The 22,025-nt window shown below is 41.4% G+C and overlaps 1 protein-coding gene across 1 annotated transcript in view; it reads right to left on the bottom strand.

The window, feature by feature from the left end:
* The window catches only part of LOC131360499 (heterogeneous nuclear ribonucleoprotein L-like), an 80,486-nt gene extending 79,344 nt beyond the window's left edge, over window positions 1-1,142 (bottom strand). The window contains exon 1 of the mRNA XM_058401030.1: window positions 749-1,142. Coding sequence (XP_058257013.1) covers window positions 749-970 — 222 coding nt within the window. The 5' untranslated portion in view covers window positions 971-1,142. The remainder of the gene's footprint in view (window positions 1-748) is intronic.
* Window positions 1,143-22,025: the final 20,883 nt, after the last annotated feature.

The raw sequence follows: 22,025 nt of genomic DNA, 5'->3' as shown, positions 1-22,025 counted from the left end.
GACACTGACAAACTTGCCTTTAAGCATCTGATGCGTAAAATAAAATAAAAAAAAACATCAGAGTAAGATTTTTGATTCGAAGCACATGATTTTTGCTTCTTCTTTTTTTGCATGTACATCCCGAGCGCGTGCTCCTTTTTTTTTTTTTTTGATCTTCACGTGTAGTTAGGAGTCACACACGGACCCACAGCTTATGCAAAAAAAATAAAAAATTAAAAGTGGTATGCAAAAGTCGCACCACATCCGCTGATGCTTCATCTACAACCGCGTGCGTCTTTCGGTTTACTCAGGTCCATAGGCGAGGTGCACGATGCGCAGTGGGATTAGACTCTAATCGAGGTGCGTCCGATCAAAAGAACTCCTGAGGGCCGCGCTGTGATCGTGAACCGTGAAAGAACTCCTCCTTCTTGTTTGCACAGTTGCTCGTGAGCCTCTTCTTCTTCTTCTTCTTCATCATCTTCTCCTTTGCATAATTAAAGCTGTGACCTTAATGGATTTATTACCGGATCGTGATGCTTTTAGAGCATTTTATTACAGCTCGTAATACTGATAGTGATGTTTACTGGAACATTTTGAGGGTGAGGTTTATTAGAGGGGATAACGATGAATGGCGCGCGCTATTAATTCTGACAGCCTTAATTATTATCGCTTTTGATTATGAATGATCACCTGCAGCTTTCCACACACACACCCCGAAAAAGCCCGGGTTGTCTTTCTTATAATTCCGACTCTCCCCCCTTTGTCTCACCTTCCGGACTGGTTTGCTGGTGTAGGTCGCACTGCTCCACCGGGCCCGGTCCTGCCCTCCGGAGCGCCGCGTGTCCTCCTCCTCGTCTCCTAGCAGCCCGGCGGATGCTGAGTCCGAGTCCTCGCCTTCCTCCAGCTCTTCTCCTTCCTCCACCTCCGAGGTTTTGAGGCGCTTCGGCGCGCGTTCGTACTCCTCCTCCGCGTATTCCTCCATCAGCGACATGTTCAACGCGGACAACAAAAAAAAAACAAAAACAAGGAAATAACGCCGCGGCGAGAGGGATGTTCAGCGTAAAGCCGATGAGAGAGACAGAGAGAGAGAAAGAGAGAGAGAGAGAGAGAGAGAGAGAGAGGGGGAGAGAGAGCGAGAGAGAGAGTGCGGGCAGCGGCAATGCTTTGGGTCTCGCGACGGCGCACGTTTGCAAAGCAGAAAAGCCTTGAGCTCAGGGTTGCCAGATTGGATTTGACCGTGTCGCACTTTAGACCCAAACATTGTCCTGCGCATGCGCACCTCTGCATATTATAAGGCTGGAGATATTTTCGGTATAATAATAATAATAAGAAGAAGAAGAGTAGCAGCAACAACAACAATAATAATAATAATAACAGCAACAACAACAACAATAATAATAATAATAATAATAATAATATTTTTTATACAAATAATAGAGTAAGAGTAAAACATTACTTTGCTTAATGTAAGGAAATGTATTTCATGTACAAGTGGAAAAAAAAAACAATCAACATGTCATACAACAATAAGAATCTGAACAAAGAGGAGAAAGGGAAAAATCATGATAAAAAATGCAAATATAAGATGTGAAACCAAACAGACAAGATAGGACAAATAGCATATTACAAGGCACACAGATTTAGCAACCCTCTAAAAGGGTTGAGTAAAAAAAAGTAAATAAATAAATTAAATTAAAAAAAAAAAAAGATATTAAGCTTTTTTAATGTTGGAACACCGGCTAAATCTGCACAATTTATTGCTCAGTAAATCATCCTGACAGAGAGTGGATTCTTTATTAAATAAAATATATGGACAGCCTCAGAAACTGTAATGCACCAGCATAGGAATGTTCCAATTTGAATGTGATTGAAAGGAAAAAAATGCTTTAATTATCAAAATCTGGCAACACCGAGCCAGCAAAACAAGCACACTTTGACGCGCGAGAGCGCCCTCGAGCTTTGTTCTCAGGAGCCCGCACATCAGAGAGAGTTTTTATTGGACGAGCCACGGAGCTGACACCTGAGCGCCGCCTCTGATTGGCTGGAGAAATCCGCTGGGCGACAGTAAGAAAGAGCAGCAGGCATTTAATATTTCACACTGGAGAGAGAAGATGTGAAAGTAACAGAGCTCCTGAATCTGATTTACAGTTTTATAAGAAACTGAGTGAAGATTTGGGAATAAATTTAATTAGAGAAACTGTGCAAAGAGTTAGATGGGAAATCTCCTTACAGAGTGTTCACATGAGCATGTTTAAGACACTTCACACACATGTTCACGCGTGTTTTTCTAGTTTCACACAAATTATTTTATTTCCACTTGTCAGTTCTTTATTATTGCCTGATGAGAAATAAAGAGAGAGAGAGAGAAACACCAAATTTTAATACCGTTATGTTTCCCAGAAGTCTATAAAAATCAGATAAGAATTAGAATATTTAGAAAAAGACGAAAGGGGAGAGAAGGAAAGAAAGAAAGAATGAAAGGAGGAAAGAAAGAAAGAAAGAAAGAAAGAAAGAAAGAAAGAAAGAAGGAGGAAGGAATAAAGAAAGAAAGAAAGAAAGAAAGAAAGAAAGAAAGAAAGGAAGAAAGAAAGAAAGAAAGAAAGAAAGAAAGAAGGAAGGAAGAAAGAAACAAAGAAACAAAGAAAGAAACAAAGAAACAAAGAAAGAAGAAGAAAAGCAAGAAAGAAAGAAAGAAAGAAAGAAAGGAAGAAAGAACACTGCCGGTTGTCTTCATGTTTCAGATGTGATTTTCTTTCACATATAATCCATTTTCTGAACCTCACACTGTTCATGTGTGTAAATGTGAGATTAATTCATAAAGACTGTTAGGAGGTCCAGTGTAGTCTGCTCTGGGTTTAATACGATCCACTACTGTTTTGTTTTGTACAACGTCTAAAGCATGATGCCACCAATTTACTGAATTTACTGCTGCACTTAATGACCGCTGAAGTTTGTAAATATTAGTAGTACAAAATGTGACTCTAGAGACTGTGGAGATGAAAGGGAAGGAAGGAAGACAGGAAGGAAGGAAGGAAGGAAGACTTAAAGAAAGAAAGAAAGACCATCTGATCATTTTTAATATTCTAGCACAATTTTGATACCATTATGTTATCAAAATAATCTGACATGAATCAAAATATTTAGAAATTGTTAACTTAATTGAATTACTTGCTATATTCTGTCACCTTGCTACAAAACACTACTCTGTGGATCGTCCCACGTTCAATCATCATTACATAACATTACTTTTTGTTCTTTTTTTTAATAGTTTGAAGTTTTTGTTCCCTATCTGTATATAATCTCAAATCCAAGACAGCCTGGTCTGGTCTGGTCTGGTCAGCTGCTGGAAACATAATGAAATCGACCAGGAATTACAGCTAAATTATTAACTATAAGCCGCCAAAACCTTCACCAAGCCTCACAATGCTGAGGCCCCAGGCATCTGTCAGCCTTTCCTGTCCTAAAACTACTAAATCTCAACCACAGGTTTTACAACCGAGCTTTAGGGCAACTCATTTTATTGCATATTTGACTTTAATACTGCTATGGTTTTATTAAGGTCTGGTTTCTTCTTCTGGTCGACTCAGGAGTTTTTCCTTGACCCTGTATTTCCTGGGTTGGTCATTAGGGGTTAAGTTTATATCCGGATTTCTGGGAAATGCTTTAGGACAATGTCTATTGATAAGAGCGTTATGCAAAGAGAAAAAAGAATCAGACTGTATATGTGAGTATGGTTTATGCTTAAATCAACCTGATTATATGGAGACACTTTAAGTGCAAATGAGCATCACACAGCCTGCAAAAAGTGACCTCATAAGACATAGACGTCACTGTAGGTGTCACTGTTGTTCTCAATTCTGATTGGTCAGTCATTTTCTGACAGAATTCCAGACGTAAAAATTTATACTAATTTTTTATAAATATGTAATGTGGTGAAGTTTTCTATATGGAGATGTTTATTTAGCATTTTGGAAGGAGTCTCCACTGTCAAGGTCAAGGTCAAGTTCAAGCGAGTATACAGGACTAGATATAGTGCAAATACATGAGAATTTGAGACCAGTGGAAAATGTATCCAATACATACAATAAGAAACCTGTGCAAGCTAGATACTGGTGGTTTAGTGGTTAAAGCTTTGGGCTTAATGATCAGAAAGATATGAGCTCAGACCTCAAGACTAGCAAGAAGTCACAGCTGGGCTCTAAACTAATCTTTTGCTCAGGTCATCGTACATTGCTTTGATGGAAGCATCTGGGAAAAGAATAAATGTAGCTGTAATTTTTCTGACAGAGGGAAGTCTTCTAACAGAGGGCTTTGTGGTTTTTTTCTATCACATGACAAGCTGTGGTTTTGGTCTTATTAACTTCAAAAGAAACTAATATGGGGACTGTGAGAGAACGAGAGAGAACGATGTTAGAATTATACGGTTTGTGGACGTTACGCGTAAAAACTAAAACTGACTGGTTAATAAATAGAAGTTGTAATCATTGGCAAATTGCTGTGGTATAAGCAATGAGGAGATTAAAACACTTCAGGATAAGAAAATAAGAAAATAATCAGTTTCATGGTGGTACCTAAAGCCACTGATTATTTTCCTTTAACCTAGATTACATTTCTCACTTGCTGGTTTTGCTAAATGATGTTTAAATTTGTTTGGTGTAGAAAAATCAGTAAAGTCTGACTGTGAGGATGAATATATGGGTAATTCATCCATTTTCTGTATCGCTTATCCTACACAGGGTCACAGGGAAACCTGGAGGGTATCCCAGGGGGCTCAGGGTACAAGTTATGGGACACTTTGGACACCCATTCACACACTACAGACAATTCAGACATGTCAATCAGTCTACCATGTGTGTCTTTAGACTGCGGGAGGAAACCAGAGTCCCTGGAGGAAACCAAGGAAGTACAGGGGGAGAACATGCAATATCTATACACAGAGAGAGAGAGAGAGAGAGAGAGAGAGAGAGAGCAGGAATCAAACCCCCAACCCAAGAGAAACAGATACAATGAGAAAAGTTACATTTTATAATGAAGGAAATTGGTATGGGCAGCACAGTGGCTTAGTGGTTAGCACTGTTGCCTCACAGCAAGAAGGTCCTGAATTCGAACAGGCAGAGGCCTTTCTGCATGATGTTTGCGTGTATTTACTCTGGTTTCCTCCCATAGTCCAAAAATTAGGTGGATTGGTAATTCTAAATTGCCTGTGAGTGTGTGTGGTTGTCTGTCTATATGTAGCCCTGTGATGGACTGGTGATCTGTCCAGGGTGTACCTCTGCCTTTTGCTCAGTGTGTGCTAGGATAGGATTCAGCAGATAATTAGGAATAAAGCGGTTATAGAAAATGGACGGATATATTGGATAAATCCATCCATCCATTTTCTATACCTGCTTTATTCCTAGCTTCATAAACTGCATGAAGTTTTTAAATATAGCCTTATTGTCCACACACATATTTATGCCCATAGTTATGCTTATTCACATTTATGGATTTTTGGAGACATGCTGGGATACAATCCAACCAGAGCTGTAGAGGTTATGGGCCGAGCTCGAGGGTCCACCGGTGGCGACACGGAGCCGTTCTGTGATTTGAATTCCGACATTTCCAATCCCAGAACCCAAACCATTGAGCTACAGCTCTAAAAAGGCAATTGCAAACGTTCCCTTCAGGACCCAACTGCCATCTCTGTCTCACGCTGAAGCATTTAGGACACAGCCGTTTCCTCTCCTCGGAGCCCAGTTTGAATTCCCCCAGATTCCTGCAGGCTGTACAAATGTTAGCACAGTGCCAAAAAAACCAAGATGAGAGCGTCAGAGCTACTGCTGCTGTACTGACTGCCTACGCTACGTGACCTCCAGCAGAAAGCCTGAACAGGTCCTGAAATACTACGCATCTCCTTTCTCCTTCTCCACACTGAATAAATAAGAAAAGGTAATAAGCCTCGTTGTTGCGCTTCATGTAACCGTGAGACGTTTGGGGCTATTGCGTCCAATTTGTCTGTGTTATGCTACCTTTGCTGGCAGACAGAGACAGCGGCAAATTTGCATTAAACAGGGCTGGCCGATCGCCAGCAGCCGAGAGATCCACAGAAATAGCCGAGACGGTGCACTTTAGCAAGGTCATCTCAAGGTCGAGGTTACAGAGGAGTGCACCAGACATGCATTTATTCCCAGAAACACAACGGGTGTCCTGCAAGACTACCGGCACTCTCTACTCAATATTCTTTCGAAATAGCTTGCCAAAATGACTCAGAGCACATCTTAAGGGAAATCAACCCTGAAACACTGGTATGCTTTTCACAGCCAGCTTCAGTTGAAGCCTTCCCAGGTTTTGTTTAAGCGCCGACTGCTTGGGCGCCACAGCTGCACAGATTTGCTACAGTTTAATGAAAAGGCAGTTGCTCATTTAGCTTCTGTGCACATCAGGAATGCCAAGCTCTCGGCTGGAATGCATCGTGGCAGGTATGTGTGAATGTATGAGCTGCTCTTGCAGGTACACATGGTGGAAAAGATCTGGAACACACTGACAGACCACAGGGGTTTATTTTTTGTTTGCTTTTCTAGTTTGCACGTCAAGAGAAAACGTTCTCATTCAGTTAGACTGTAGATCACCAGAACGTCTCGCTGGATTCTATCAGTGTTCCTGAAATGATGTGATTTCCAAAGGACTGTAATGCTAATGTTGGCTTTGGTTCAAGTTGAACCCACAATCAAGAAATAGAATACTTTCCAAGCTGAAACTCAACTCTTGAAGAAGCCCTTGGGGTTCCACAAATAGCCACATGGATAGTTCTTCACTTTCGTTCACGCTCAGTAGATAATATCGTTTGGATAATGTAGATTTGTACCTACTAGTGTGGATGACAAGTGTTAAAAGAAATAAGAAGAGCATAGAGAAAAGACAGAAGTGACCAGAGATCAGTCATTTTCAAGATCTGGTGACATCCGGCAACGTGTGTGGACTAGATGTGGAGGTGTCCGGCAGAGAAATATGGAGCGACTCAATGTGCAGAAATGTGCAGAAATGTGCAGCGTCTACCAATGGGAGTGAAGACAGTAGAGAGCATGTGATCCGTGGCAAAAAGCACATTTCCTTTCACACGCATATATACATGCGAGAATTTTTATACACAAACACCAAATCTCCAAAACTCCATCCAGAAGGTTTCATAATGCTGGTTGCTGGTTGTGCCACCCAACGTTATTACTACAGCAACCAGTACTAGGAAAACCTTACTGATGACTTCATAGTACAGACATTTCATGATGAAATACAGCAATCATCACTCTATGTGTGTACGTAGGATGAGGGATTTCTATTTAAAGCTTTCAAGTAGGTCCTTATGTAAAAGTATGGAAACAGGAAGATCCTAACAATCTTTGAGGAACTAGATGAATTCGGTGCAAAGGAAGATTAATGTCAGGAGTTACTGGGACAGCGAAGGAAGAGAAAGCAAAGGAAGGTTAATGTCAGGAGTTACTGGGACAGTTTCTTGCCAGACCACCAGGGGGTCCTGGCAAGTGGGCAGATCCACACCCTTTCCTAATCTGTTTTCCCGCTTTCTCACCTGTCCCTTGTTTTCTACTGATGTGCTGATTTATATTTGTTTGTCCTGCTGTCTTGGTCATGGTCAGTCATTATATTTATATACAGTATATGTTGACTTTGTCGACGTAAGGTTGTGTGTGTGTTTCGGAAGGCTGGGCGCCATGTTATCCAGGTTTTTATGCTACTCGATTCCCGCCATCAGCGGCGTCTGTCCTTGAACGTTACAATTAACCACTACTGGAAAAAAACTTGTTTGTGTCCTTATAGTGCAGCCGGTTGCCACCTCATGTCTCCAGGGACTTTGGTTTAACCCTGAGTTCAGGTTAATGTCTGTGTGGAGCCTTGCATGCTTTTGGTGTATCTGTGTGGGTTTTCCTCACACCTCCCATAAATATCTCTACACAAAAGCTGTGAATGTGTATCCAGTCCTGGATGTTCCTGGGATCCACTGTGGTTCTCTAACTGAAGAATAAAGAAGTTTCTATTTTAGAGAAGAAATGAAATATGAATAAATAATAAAGGTCCTTTGTTAGCTGGGATGATGATGGACTGTTTGGATTGATGAATTGATTTAAAAGGCAACTATGAAAATGAATCCAGGCAACACTCATGAATTGATTGCTGTATGTTATAACTGATTAATAAGTAACAGACATTTTAAACTGGTGTGTGAGTAGGTTAGTAAATCCTTCTGGACATCATTTATAATATCATATCATAACGTATTGTAACAGATTCAATGGTATGGTCAAGTATCGAATAATTGTCTTATTACACCATATCAGATTCAACAAATTCAGTGATATCAGATATCAAACATTTGATCGCTACTCGATGAATCGAAATCATAATATATTGTGTCATATCGTATCATACTTTATCGTATCGTAGCAGATTCAGTCGTATGGTAAAATATTAAATTGTTGCATAATGAATCAAAATCATATATCGTAGCATATTTAGTATTATTGCTAGATTTTTAAACTGTGGTGGCTTAAGTGGTTAAGGCTCTGGGATGATGCTCAGAGGATTGGGGTTCAAGCCCCAGCACCACTAAACTCCACTGTTGGGCAATTGATCAAAGGACCATAACCCTCTCTGCTCCAGGTGAGCTGTATCATAGCTGACCTTAACTTCCTCAGCTGGGATATGTGAAGAAAATAATTCTGCTGTAATGTATGTGTTGTGGTGATAAAGGTTTCTTCTTAAAAGGATATTAAGTAGGCTAAATATCAAACCTTTGCCTTAAGAGTCAAAATCATATTGTATCATGTAGATGCCTGGGGTTTACATCCATAATTCATGGCTTTGTATCTCTTGTAAAATTATACAATATAAACTTTCTACACACTTCATCAACAATTCTTTGGAAAACATCTAAGGGCACTAATTGGACTCATTTCTGAAAAGTTTTGCTATGTTTTGTTTCACACTTTCATTAGATAGACAGAACATGGAAGGGTGCTATAAGGACTTTTTTATTCCCAGAAAAAACATAGTATATGGGGCTTTCTTTACCATCTTGGAAGTGCAATTTTTTTTTTTAGTCCAATCCCCTTGAGGTATCTTCACACCACAGGGACCGTAATTAGTCAGTCCCACTTTTCTCTCCTCCGAGGCATTCGGTTTTGAAATCATGTTTTTGTATTCTCGCTGACCGCGACCAAACTAGCCATGCATCTAGGAGTGAGCGATGTGCTTTATACTGCAGTATGGATGTTAATGAAACATACAATAGAACAATACAGCTCAGAATCAGATAAGGTATTCATCAGAGCAAATGATAACAAGAGTTTGAGAAACGCTGACAGCTGATACACAGCAAAATGAGATCACGATGTTAATATAGGGAAATATCATCAGCACTACGCCGAGAAGACGGAGGAAGTGATCAGTTTACAGTATTTCACTTCTCTAGCAATATACTCAATATCTAAAAATAAAAAAGGAGTCTAGACATCATCATACATTATGCATCGAACAGTGGGCAGAGCAATTACTGAGCCGTGGGAGCCTGATATTGTGCATTAGATATGTGCTGGTTTGTGTAGTGGATTCTGTGGAGTCTGATTTTAGATTAGATGAATTTGAATTCAGATCATTACAGAAAACAATGTTGGATCTTTGCGGTAAGGGACTTCAATCTCAATGTTCAGACGTTCATGCAGATGAATTTCTTAGAAACGAAAGTGTTAATCGAGTACAAAAATATACAGCATTGTTTATGGTGCACGTGATTTTTTTTGTAACCCTTAACTTTATTACTTATTTATTTTTCCTCGCAGTGAGCTGTCAGGGCATTTCACAGCAGCATAATGTGCTAATGTTTCAAACGTTCCACACGACCGATAAAAACCCAGAGGTCCTGAGTGTCAGTCAATCTCTAAAAGCGCCTTCAGAAACAATACATTATAAATGGCCATCGCTGACCCAGTTTCTATAGGAACACGTTTGGCCTTGGAGAGTCTTCTCTCGTCTGGCGGCTCTCGCCACAGTCCTGCGCACTGCTCTGAATCCTAAATCCCTGCAAAAACAGACATGAAGCGAGGGGGAGGGTGGAGGAGAGACGCAGGCCGACTGAAAGCGTTTCGGTCATTTCGCGTCAGTTAGTGCGATTAATCAAAACAATGCGAGGTGACTGATTGCTTACATGGTCGAGCGGTGTCACTTCATCGCTGACCGGCTTTCATTACGTTTATTCGTTGGCCAGATGCATTTGTCAAAGCAAGGCAGAAAATGTTTGAAACTGGATTACAGACCTCACTCAAAGACTTAGCAGAGCCTCAAGGGCTGTGGCAGGATTTCATATAGAACAAGACGTTTTCTGGTTCTCTAAGTGAGTTCCAGGGAAACTCGGGTGTCTGTGAAGCATAGAATCACAACAGTCCATTATTATAGATCCATTATTATTGATTAATTACACAGATCAGGCATAAAGTTATGAGCAGTGACAGGTGAAGTGAATAACGCTGATGATCTCCTCATCATGGCACCTGTTAGTGGGTGGGATATATTAGGCAGCAAGTGAACATTTTGTCCTCAAAGTTGATGTTAGAAGCAGGAAATATGGACAAGCGTAAGGCTTTGAGCGAGTTTGATGAAGGGCCAAATTGTGATGGCTAGACCACTGGATCAGAGCATCTCCAAACCTGCAGCTCTTGTGGGGTGTTCCCGGTCCTGGGAAACACATAGCACCAGGATGCACTATGGGAAGAAGGCAAAGCAGCAGAGGCAGTGTCATGCTTTGGGCAATGTTCTGCTGGGAAACCTTGGGTCCTGCCATCCATGTGGATGTTCCTTTGACACATACCACCTACCTAAGCATTGTTCCAGACCATGTACACCCTTTCATGAAAACGGTATTCCCTGATGGCTGTGGCCTCTTTCAGCAGGATAATGCGCTGTGCCACAAAGCAAAATGGTTCAGGAATGGTTTGATGAGCACAACAACCAGTTTAAGTTCTCAATCCAATCGAGCATCTGTGGGATGTGCTGGACAAACAAGTCCGATCCATGGAGGCCACACCTCGCAACTTAAAGGATCTGCTGCTAACATCTTGGTGCCAGATACCACAGCACACCTTCAGGGATCTAGTGGTGTCCATACCTCGATGGATCAGGGGTGTTTTGGGAGCAAAAGGGGGACCAACACATTATTAGGCAGGTGGTCATAATGTTGTGCCTGATTGGTCAACTCGGACACAACGTGTTCTGCCAGCAGTAATTTTCCAAAAAAAGAAGCTTTTACTCTTCTAAATCTAAGCTTTTACTCTTCTTTTACTCTTCCAAAATATTTCTTCTACATTTGCTAGAGACCCTTATTCAGATCAACTGACATACATCTCATTTATACTCCTCAGCTGAGGGCTTTGCTCAAGTGTCCAGCATTGGCCACTTGGGAATCCTGGGATTATGACCTCACAACCTTTTGATCACTAATCCAAACCACTGAGTCCTGATTGTGCATGAAATAAATGGTCTGTGTTGGTCTGTGGCAGATCTTTTACAGTTAAAGACAAAACATCTGAGAATCTCTGGCTTTAGATGGTTGTGTGCAGATTTATTTAGAAATACTGTAGGATACAGAATCTGAATCTTAATGCACATCATGCATATAGAGCACCACTAATCACAGCCGATAAATACAAATAGCAAAACTAAAAAAAGCAAGCTTGTTTGAAGGATTTCCCTTATTCTGCCAACTCAAGTCCACTAAGTGGTAGCACAGTGGCTTAGTGGTTAGCATGTTCGCCTCACACCTCTAGTGTCCTGGGTTCGAGTCCCACTCACTGTGTGTGTGGCTTCTAGGCTGATTGGAGTCTCTAAATTACCCGTAGTATATGAGAGTGTTTGTGCCCCCTGTGATGGGTTGGCACTCTATCCAGGGTTTTTGCCTGAGATAGAGCGAATAAGTGGTACAGTCCACAACACGACATTTTAAACAAGGAACATCTATTCAGCATGTTATTATAGGAAAATAATCAAGGTAGGATATGATCTAAAACAAAGTGGGTGAAATATTTCCTCCTTAGATATAGATGTATTTTATGCCTTGTGCCATTATTATTAAAGAATGACACATCAGCATTATTTTTATTCATTTATAGCTACATTCAAAATGTTTACATTTGGCAGACGCCCTCATCTAGAGCGACTTACTGTACAACTTATCTCATTTTTTTATAGAACTGAGCAATTGAGGATTAAGGGCCTTGCTCAGGGACCCAGCAGTGGCAGCTTTGGTGGACCTGGGAAACAATGTCAGAACCTTCAAATCAGTAGGCCAATGCCTTAACCACTAGGCTACTACATTTCTAAATGTTGCTCAATATCCCTCAAACCAGCCAGTTCTTGTTCCAGTATTAAGTGCACACAGTGCTGGAAAACATAACTGTTGCAAAGCCCTAACACTGGAGACTCCTTCCATAAATAAAACATAATCAGCTATTGTTAGAGCCGCTCTTATAAAAAAAAAAAAATTAATCAACACCTCATGACCACTCAGGAATACATAAAGGATGTAGGAACATAATTGGTGGAATGTTGTACAGTTGTAGATTTTCACTGAGTATACTGTGTAGAGCTTTGAGTCCGGGTCATCTTTGTTCTAAACCCGGCTTTTAACCCCAGGTGGAAGAACGTTTCATCCTTGTAATTTAGACGCAGGTGCTAATCTAGCACGGTTTTTTACCCGGGGTTATGAGACCCTTCTCTAAAGCAGGATTAACATAGCTTTTTACCCGGGGTTATGAGAAACTCCTCTAAAGCTGAGGTAGCATAGCTTTTTTTACCCGGGGTTATGAGACCCTCCTCTAAAGCTGAGGTAGCATAGCTTTTTTTACCCGGGGTTATGAGACCCTCCTCTAAAGCTGAGGTAGCATAGCTTTTTACCACGGGGTTATGAGACCCTCCTCTAAAGCTGAGGTAGCATAGCTTTTTACCACGGGGTTATGAGACCCTCCTCTAAAGCTGAGGTAGCATAGCTTTATTTACCCGGGGTTATGAGACCCTCCTCTAATGCTGAGGTAGCATAGCTTTTTTTACCCGGGGTTATGAGACCCTCCTCTAAAGCTGAGGTAGCATAGCTTTATTTACCCGGGGTTATGAGACCCTCCTCTAAAGCTGAGGTAGCATAGCTTTTTACCCGGGGTTATGAGACCCTCCTCTAAAGCTGGGGAAGCATAGCTTTTTTTACCCGGGGTTATGAGACCCTCCTCTAAAGCTGAGGTAGCATAGCTTTTTACCCGGGGTTATGAGACCCTCCTCTAAAGCTGGGGAAGCATAGCTTTTTTTACCCGGGGTTATGAGACCCTCCTCTAAAGCTGGGGAAGCATAGCTTTTTTTACCCGGGGTTATGAGACCCTCCTCTAAAGCTGAGGTAGCATAGCTTTTTACCACGAGGTTATGAGAAACTCCTCTAAAGCTGGGGTAGCATAGCTTTTTTACCCGGGGTTATGAGACCCTCCTCTAAAGCTGGGGAAGCATAGCTTTTTTTACCCGGGGTTATGAGACCCTCCTCTAAAGCTGAGGTAGCATAGCTTTTTACCCCGGGGTTATGAGAAACTCCTCTAAAGCTGAGGTAGCATAGCTTTTTTTACCCGGGGTTATGAGACCCTCCCCAAAACTGGGGTAGCATAGCTTTTTACCCCGGGGTTATGAGACCCTCCTCTAAAGCTGAGGTAGCATAGCTTTTTACCACAGGGTTATGAGACCCTCCTCTAAAGCTGAGGTAGCATAGCTTTTTACCCCGGGGTTATGAGACCCTCCTCTAAAGCTGAGGTAGCATAGCTTTATTTACCCGGGGTTATGAGACCCTCCTCTAAAGCTGAGGTAGCATAGCTTTTTACCCGGGGTTATGAGACCCTCCTCTAAAGCTGGGGAAGCATAGCTTTTTTTACCCGGGGTTATGAGACCCTCCTCTAAAGCTGGGGAAGCATAGCTTTTTTTACCCGGGGTTATGAGACCCTCCTCTAAAGCTGAGGTAGCATAGCTTTTTACCACGAGGTTATGAGAAACTCCTCTAAAGCTGGGGTAGCATAGCTTTTTTACCCGGGGTTATGAGACCCTCCTCTAAAGCTGAGGTAGCATAGCTTTTTACCCCGGGGTTATGAGAAACTCCTCTAAAGCTGAGGTAGCATAGCTTTTTTTACCCGGGGTTATGAGACCCTCCCCAAAACTGGGGTAGCATAGCTTTTTACCCCGGGGTTATGAGACCCTCCTCTAAAGCTGAGGTAGCATAGCTTTTTACCACAGGGTTATGAGACCCTCCTCTAAAGCTGAGGTAGCATAGCTTTTTTTACCTGGGGTTATGAGACACTCCTATAAAGCTGGGGTAGCATAGCTTTCTACCCGGCAGTTATGAGACCCTCCTCTAAAGCTGGGGTAGCATAGCTTTATTTACCCAGGGTTATGAGACACTCCTCTAAAGCTGGGGTAGCATAGCTTTATTTACCCAGGGTTATGAGACACTCCTCTAAAGCTGGGGTAGCATAGCTTTTTACCTGGGGTTATGAGACACTCCTATAAAGCTGGGGTAGCATAGCTTTCTACCCGGCAGTTATGAGACCCTCCTCTAAAGCTGGGGTAGCATAGCTTTTTACCACAGGATTATGAGAAACTCCTCTAGAGCTGTGGTAGAATAGCTTTTTACCCCGAGGTTATGTGACCCTCCTCCAAAACATCGGTAGCATAGCTTTTTACCCAGAGTTATGAGACACTCCTAAAAATCTGGGGTAGAATAGCTTTCTACCCGGGGTTATGAGACACTCCTCTAAAGCTGGGGTAGCATAGCTTTTTACCCCAGAGTTATGAGACCCTCTTCTAAAGCAGGGTTAGCAGCACTTTTGCAAAATGACACTAAAAAATTTGCATGAGTTTGATATCAATGAACTGGTCACCTACACAATAAACTTAAAAAGACCAAACAAGATGATAAAGCTGTGAGAGATAACAATACCTCATGAGCTCGGGTGCAGAACGGCAGACCTGGCCTTTTTTTCTCAGCAATTCAGGGTTAAGGGCCTTTCTCAGGGGCCCAGCTTGATGGACTTGAGATTCAAACTCACAACCTTCTGATCAGTAGGCCAGCATCTGAATCACTAAGCTTCCACATCAGAAAATACAGTGTGAAACGTCAGATTATGAAGAGTCAGGATTAACTCTTAACCCCAGGGAAAGTGTTTTAAGAGCAGTGTGAAACGTCAACAACCCAGGATCTGGAGTTTATAATCACCCAGGGGAAATACTTCAAGTGTAAATAAATAAAAAAAAACCTCCTTAGGAATAAAACATACCTGTGTAGATTATTTTAACGTTCTAAATCTGACAGTGTATTCATTTCACTGCAGTGTTTCATTTTCCACTCATTTAATTACCTTTTAGTACCTGTGTCTATCCTGGTTATTACAAAAATACAGAAGAATCTGGAGGAAGTGGAACTCTGAGGGGTTTTTTTTAATAATATAGTGTCAAGTGTGGTATTTGCTAACAGTTTAACAATTACAGGATTTTAGGTTCTATGTTCACACTTCTGTTTTCTACAAAAAGCCAAAAAGTCCCTTTAGAATTAGAAACAATGAAGTGTTCGTGATTATTTCACTGCTACAGTGGAATGTGAGAACAGTCTGTGTGTGTGTGTCTGTGTTTAGGTTTGATATGTGAAGCCACATCGAAAATGAAATCAGATCCGAAAGTAACTCAACCCCACCTTGCCATCCCCCAAAAAAAGCGTAGAACGTATCACATCGGCACGGTTGAGATGACAGTTAAGACAACACTCTTCGTTTGATTATCTTTCATTTTACAATACAACAAATGTTCAGGTTACATCGTTTTTTTGTGAGAAACGTAGCAGCTCTTCGTCTCAGATCTTTAGCTACAGCTCTAGCTTCAAGTCCGGTCTTCAAGTTCCAGCACTACCAAGCTCCACTGTTGGGCCCTGATCCCTCTCAGCTCCAGGGGCGCTGTATCATAACTGCCCCTGCGCTCTGACCTCAACTTCCTCAGCTGGGATATGCAAAGAAAATAATTCCACTTTGCTGTAATGTATGTGTGGCGATAAATAAAAATAAAACAGCTGACCGAAATGGGAAGAAATAAATAAATGCAAAGATGAAAAAGTACACAGAAGATGCAAGAAGAAATAATTAACACCAGGGTCAAGGAAATATAAATTTTTTTCCAAGCACATAAAAATACCTGAATACCGAAGACCCTGACACTGGAGACTCCTTTATATTCTTAATAGTTTATTAGCCCTGGATTACGTAGCGTCCCCCTGAATGAGCTGTTAACAAAAAATAATATTAAACATTAATATTAAATCAATAATTCAACAACATTGCGATATAATAAAGTGAGCTGAGTTAATACCGTTTTATGTTATTCCAGTTTAAGTGTGAACAGGAAGAGTTCGGTTTCTAATTCTGCTGCTTGTCAACAGAAGCACTCTTATGAATAAAGGTTCTTAAATGGTCAGGGTGTATGGTTCTGTGAAGAACCTTAAACATCCATGGAACCTTTGCTTCGTAGTGGAAGAAGATTTTTTTCAGACTCTAAAAATGTTAAAAAGAGGTTCTTTTGAGAACCATTAACGTTCGCTAGGGAGAACCAAAAACAATTCTCTTAAAAAAAACCTTTTTGGTTCTACCTGGAGTTTTTAAGGGTGTATGGTAGCGAGGAAGACTTCCTATAACTATAACTGGTTTCAGATACGCAGCGTTACCAGAGCGAGGCTGAGGAGCTTGTGTTGGGTAGCATTAATGCTTGCGTCATTAGTGCTGCGCTGTTCGCTTCTGATTCGATTTCTTTATGGAGAAAGGCACTGAGCAGGATGGAGAGATTTATCATCCCCCATTTACAGCTGCGATGGTTGCCTAAGCGGTTTTGACAGGCTAAAATAATCGATATATGTCTAAAGAGCTCAGGCTAGCTTTACAATGTTAGCTTTATGTCACCCCTGAGCCCTCATAAAGGCAGCATCCTGTTTGAAATGGCTGCCGGGTTTATAGGCCACAGACACAGCCCGATGACTTATAGATTTTAATATTTATGAACCGGCTTTAGTTTCTTCCACATTTCTAAGATGTGTGGCCCAGCGAGGTCTTAGTGGAGCTTCTAGGAAAGCACTTGGCTTCGTTTGTGTAAAGAAGTCCTGGCTTTAGCTTGCAGCACTAATGTTTCATGGCAGGGGAATAATGTAAACAGCAGGGCGGAGTTTAGGCTCATTAAGGCTTTCTGGATCTTACACACACTCTGGCTAGGTACAGTAGAGCTCACACACACACACACACACACACACACACACACAAAAGCTGAGACACATCACTGAGTTTATCTGATGTCTCTCAATAGCATCCCCTGCCAACATAAGGGCGAGTGGATTGTGTCAGCCTGCGGTGAGTCCTATTTAAAACACACTCACACACTGCAGGTTGTTCCTCCTTCTCTTTCACTCTCTCTCTCTCTCTCTCACACACACACACACACACACATCTGCTCTATGCATGACACACATAAAATCCTGTAGCAGAGCACAGGATCAGATTCAGCTGCTCTCGCTCTCTCTCTCTCTCTCTCTCTCTCTCTCTCTCACACATACACACACTCGCTCTCTCGCTCTCTCTCTCCACTCTCACACGCTCTCCCTTGTGAAGTAATTATATACAAATCTGCAATATTCGCATGAGATCATCCACTGAAGCAAACAAATAAAGTACTGCAACAGTAAAAGTACACCTGTACTCTACATAGCTTTTTTTATCAGTTGCTACTGGACCTGTTATAAGAGATTCCCTCTCTCTCTTAACTCCTGAAGGAATTCTGACCCGATCCTGCCTGCTTCCAAAATGCTTTTGCTGCAGTATTCTTTATCCGCAATGTTTCTTATGCAATATAACTCATTTCCAGGTTAGATCGTTATTTTGTAAGGGACAGTGGTGGAGAATTTTGTTGCATTTTCCGGAATTGTGAGGACAGTTTTCTGCAGCTAAATGTGACAAAGATTAAGGAGCTGGTTGTGGATCCGAGGAGAAGGAAGGCACCTGTGACTCCTGTCTCCATTTGAGGCTTTGGTGTGGACATAGTGGAGGACTACAGATACCTGAGAGTGTACATTGACAACAAACTGGACTGGACTAAATAGACTGAAGGAAGGGCCAGAGCCGCCGCTTCTATTTTCGGAGGAGGCTGAGGTCCTACAACATGTGCTGGATGATGGTTATGAGTCTGTGGTGGCTCTCCTGTATGCTGTGGCATGCTGGGGTAGCAGGATGAAAATGAAAGATACCAACAGACTCAACAGACTGATCCGCAAGGCCAGAGATGTTGTTGGGCAGACTCTGAAGATAGTGTCTGAAACAAGGATACTGTCCATTTACATTTACATTTCTGGCTTTTGGCAGAATCCAGAGCGGCGTACAAAAGTGCTTTGAATTCTCCATCAATGAATACATCAACAACTGGTTCAATAGGTCTCAGATTTAGGATAACATCAGCCTAAAAACTGTGTTGGGAGGATTTTTTAAACAGCATACATTACATAAAACAATCTGGCAAAATAAGAGCTAGTTTAAGTGCTTCAGGAAGAGGTAGGTCTTCATCCATCATTCGAAGACGGTCAGAGACTCAGCTGTATGGACATCTAGGGGAAGTTCATTCCACCACCTCAGTGCCAGAACAGAGAAGAGTCTAGATGTGTACCTACATCTTACCCTGAGAGATGATGGGACCAGTCGAGCAGTGCTAGTAGGTCTGATAGAGTGAGGTTCAATGTGAGGAATAATAAGAGCTTTGAGGTAAGATGGAGCTGCTCCATTCTTGTCTTTGAAGGCAAGCATCAGTGTTTTGAATCTGATCTGTGTAGCTAGCGGAAGCTGGTGAAGGAGCAGTAGTGGGGTGGTGTGAGAGAACTTGAAGACAAATTGTGCAGTGGTACAAAGTATGTTCCATCTTGGACAACTCCTCCTACCTGCTTCATAACATGCTGGTCAGTCTGAGGAGACAACCACGATGCACCACAAAGAGCGACAGGAGATCATTTCTGCCTGTAGCCATCAAACTATATAGCTCCTCCCTCTGAGTGTTCTGGGTATAGTTTTAGATTTTCATGCCAAATTTGTATAATATTAATATTAATATTTTGGTTAATTAATGTGCAATAATTTTATCATTATAGTCTGACATCCTTCTGCCTTCTGTTTCACTGCTGCTAAATACAATGGAACCTCAGCATATGAGTTTATTTCATTCTGGAGGCGAGTTCTTAACGTGAAGATTTGTATTGCGAAACAAATTTTCCCATAAGAAATAATATAAATGCAGATAATCCGTTCCAGCCACCCAAAAATATGACCAATATGAAGCGTATGTACACTGTATGGCTGCTTGCAAAGAACTGACCCAAGCCAAGCATTCTATATCAAGGCTCTTCAGAGGAAGTTGTGCCACCAAGCTTGGGATAAAAATAGAACAGACCACCCACGCCACCGATCTGTCAACAAAAAAAACGTGCGAAAAATCACCTAGCTTCTGAATGCATGCTGAAGGCAAAGATGGTATCGTGGGTTGACTCTTTAAAAACAGCTTTGACTGAAAAAGAAATCATAAAATTCATAAACCTGTTTCGCTTGGATTTCCACTGACGCAATCAAGTTTCGAACGGCTCCTGGACGTACACACAACTTATCTAGCTTTCTTTTCAGGTCAGTTCGGTTCGTATGCCGAAAATATTTCTTATGCCAATGCAAAATTTCAATTCTTAAGGTGAAAAATGGTAAGGGAGGGCATTCATATACTGAGGTTCCATTGTAGTTCCAAACAGTGTATGAAAATGCATTGTACAGCACCTATACTGATCCCTGAGGGGATCAATACATTTTTCTGATTCTGACTTGGATGTAGCAGCTCTTCATCTCAGATCTTCAGCTACTCAGTGTGTGAACTTCAGGAAAAAATAGAAAATGATTCATGACCAAAATGCGTGAAATGAACTGCAAGGATGAAAAAGTGCACACAAGGTGCAAGAACAAAAAACACCAGGGTCAAGGAAATGTCCAACTATTTTTACAGAGCAAAGAGAAATGAAACAGATTAATCCAGCTCTCAGTTGATGTATTAATGTTATATTTTATTACTACTAATGCTATAATTAACCATAAAGATGCAAGCAACGTTAGTTCATTGGTTAAAGCATTGGCCTTGTGACAGGAAGACTGTGAATTCAAATCCAAGGTCCACCAGGCTCTCCCTGCTGAGCAAGGCCCTTAACCTTCAACTCTGTAAAATGAGATAAATGTAAGTTGCTCTGAATTAGGGCATCTGCCAAATGCTGGAACTATAAGTATTTTTTAGTAGCTAGTAAGCCTGTGTAAGAGATTCTCACATTGCTCCTGAAGGAATTGTGACTAATCCTGTGTGCTTATGAAATTATATAAGCTTTAGCCAGAATGCAATATTTCCTAATGAATGTAATCAGTTGTATTTCCTAAAACATATTAGTCAAATTAGTCATTTAAACCAGCATACGGATTTACTAAAGATGAATGAATGAATGAATGAATGAATGAGTAAGTGAATGAGTGAGTGAGTGAGTGAGTGAGTAAGTGAATGAGTGAGTGAGTGAGTGAGTGAGTAAGTGAATGAGTGAGTGAATGAGTGAGTAAGTGAATGAGTGAGTGAGTGACTGAGTGAGAGGGACTGAGTAAGTGAATGAGTGAGTGAGTGAGTGAGTAAGTGAATGAGTGAGTGAATGAGTGAGTAAGTGAATGAGTGAGTAAGTGAATGAGTGAGTGAATGAGTGAGTAAGTGAATGAGTGAGTGAGTGAGTGAGTGAGTGAGTGACTGAGTGAGTGAGTGAGTGAGTGAGAGGGACTGAGTAAGTGAATGAGTGAGTGAGTGAGTGAGTAAGTAAGTGAATGAATGAGTGAGTGAGAGGGACTGAGTAAGTGAATGAGTGAGTGAGTGAGAGGGACTGAGTAAGTGAATGAGTGAGTGAGTGAGTGAGTGAGTAAGTGAATGAGTGAGTGAGTAAGTGAATGAATGAGTAAGTGAATGAGTGAGTGAGTAAGTGAATGAGTGAGTGAGTAAGTAAATGAGTGAGTGAGTAAGTGAATGAGTGAGTGAGTGAATGAATGAATGAGTGAGTGAGTGAGTGAATGGATGAATGAATAAATAAGTGAGTGAGTGAATGAATGTGTGTGAGTGAATGAATGGATGGATGGATGAATGAATGAATGAATGAATGAATGAATGAATGAGTAAGTGAATGAGTGAGTGAGTGAGTAAGTGAATGAGTGAGTGAGTAAGTGAATGAGTGAGTGAGTGAGAAAGTGAATGAGTGAGTGAGTGAATGAGTGAGTGAGTAAGTGAATGAGTGAGTGAGTAAGTGAGTGAATGAGTGAGTGAGTGAGTAAGTGAATGAGTGAGTGAGTGAGTGAGTGAGTAAGTGAATGAGTGAGTGAGTGAGTAAGTGAATGAGTGAGTGAGTGAGTGAGTGAGTGAGAGGGACTGAGTAAGTGAATGAGTGAGTGAGTGAGTGAGTAAGTAAGTGAATGAGTGAGTGAGAGGGACTGAGTAAGTGAATGAGTGAGTGAGTGAGTGAGTGAGTAAGTAAGTGAATGAGTGAGTGAGAGGGACTGAGTAAGTGAATGAGTGAGTGAGTGAGTGAGTAAGTAAGTGAATGAGTGAGTGAGAGGGACTGAGTAAGTGAATGAGTGAGTGACTGAGTGAGTGAGTGAGTGAGAGGGACTGAGTAAGTGAGTGAGTAAGTGAAAGAGTGAGTGAGTGAGTAAGTGAATGAGTGAGTGAGTGAGTGAGTGAATGAGTGAGCAAGTAAGTGAATGAGTGAGTGAGTAAGTAAATGAGTGAGTGAGTAAGTGAATGAGTGAGTGAGTGAATGAATGAATGAATGAATGAGTGAATGAATGAATGAATGAGTGAATGAATGAATGAATGAGTAAGTGAGTGAATGAGTGAGTGAGTGAGTGAGTGAGTGAGAAAGTGAA

The sequence above is a fragment of the Hemibagrus wyckioides genome, linkage group LG10, assembly GCF_019097595.1.
Source record: "Hemibagrus wyckioides isolate EC202008001 linkage group LG10, SWU_Hwy_1.0, whole genome shotgun sequence".
In the NCBI taxonomy this organism is placed as follows: Eukaryota; Metazoa; Chordata; class Actinopteri; order Siluriformes; family Bagridae; genus Hemibagrus; species Hemibagrus wyckioides.
Note: the sequence above shows the minus strand (reverse complement) of the source record. Positions and strands in the feature narration are given on the sequence as shown.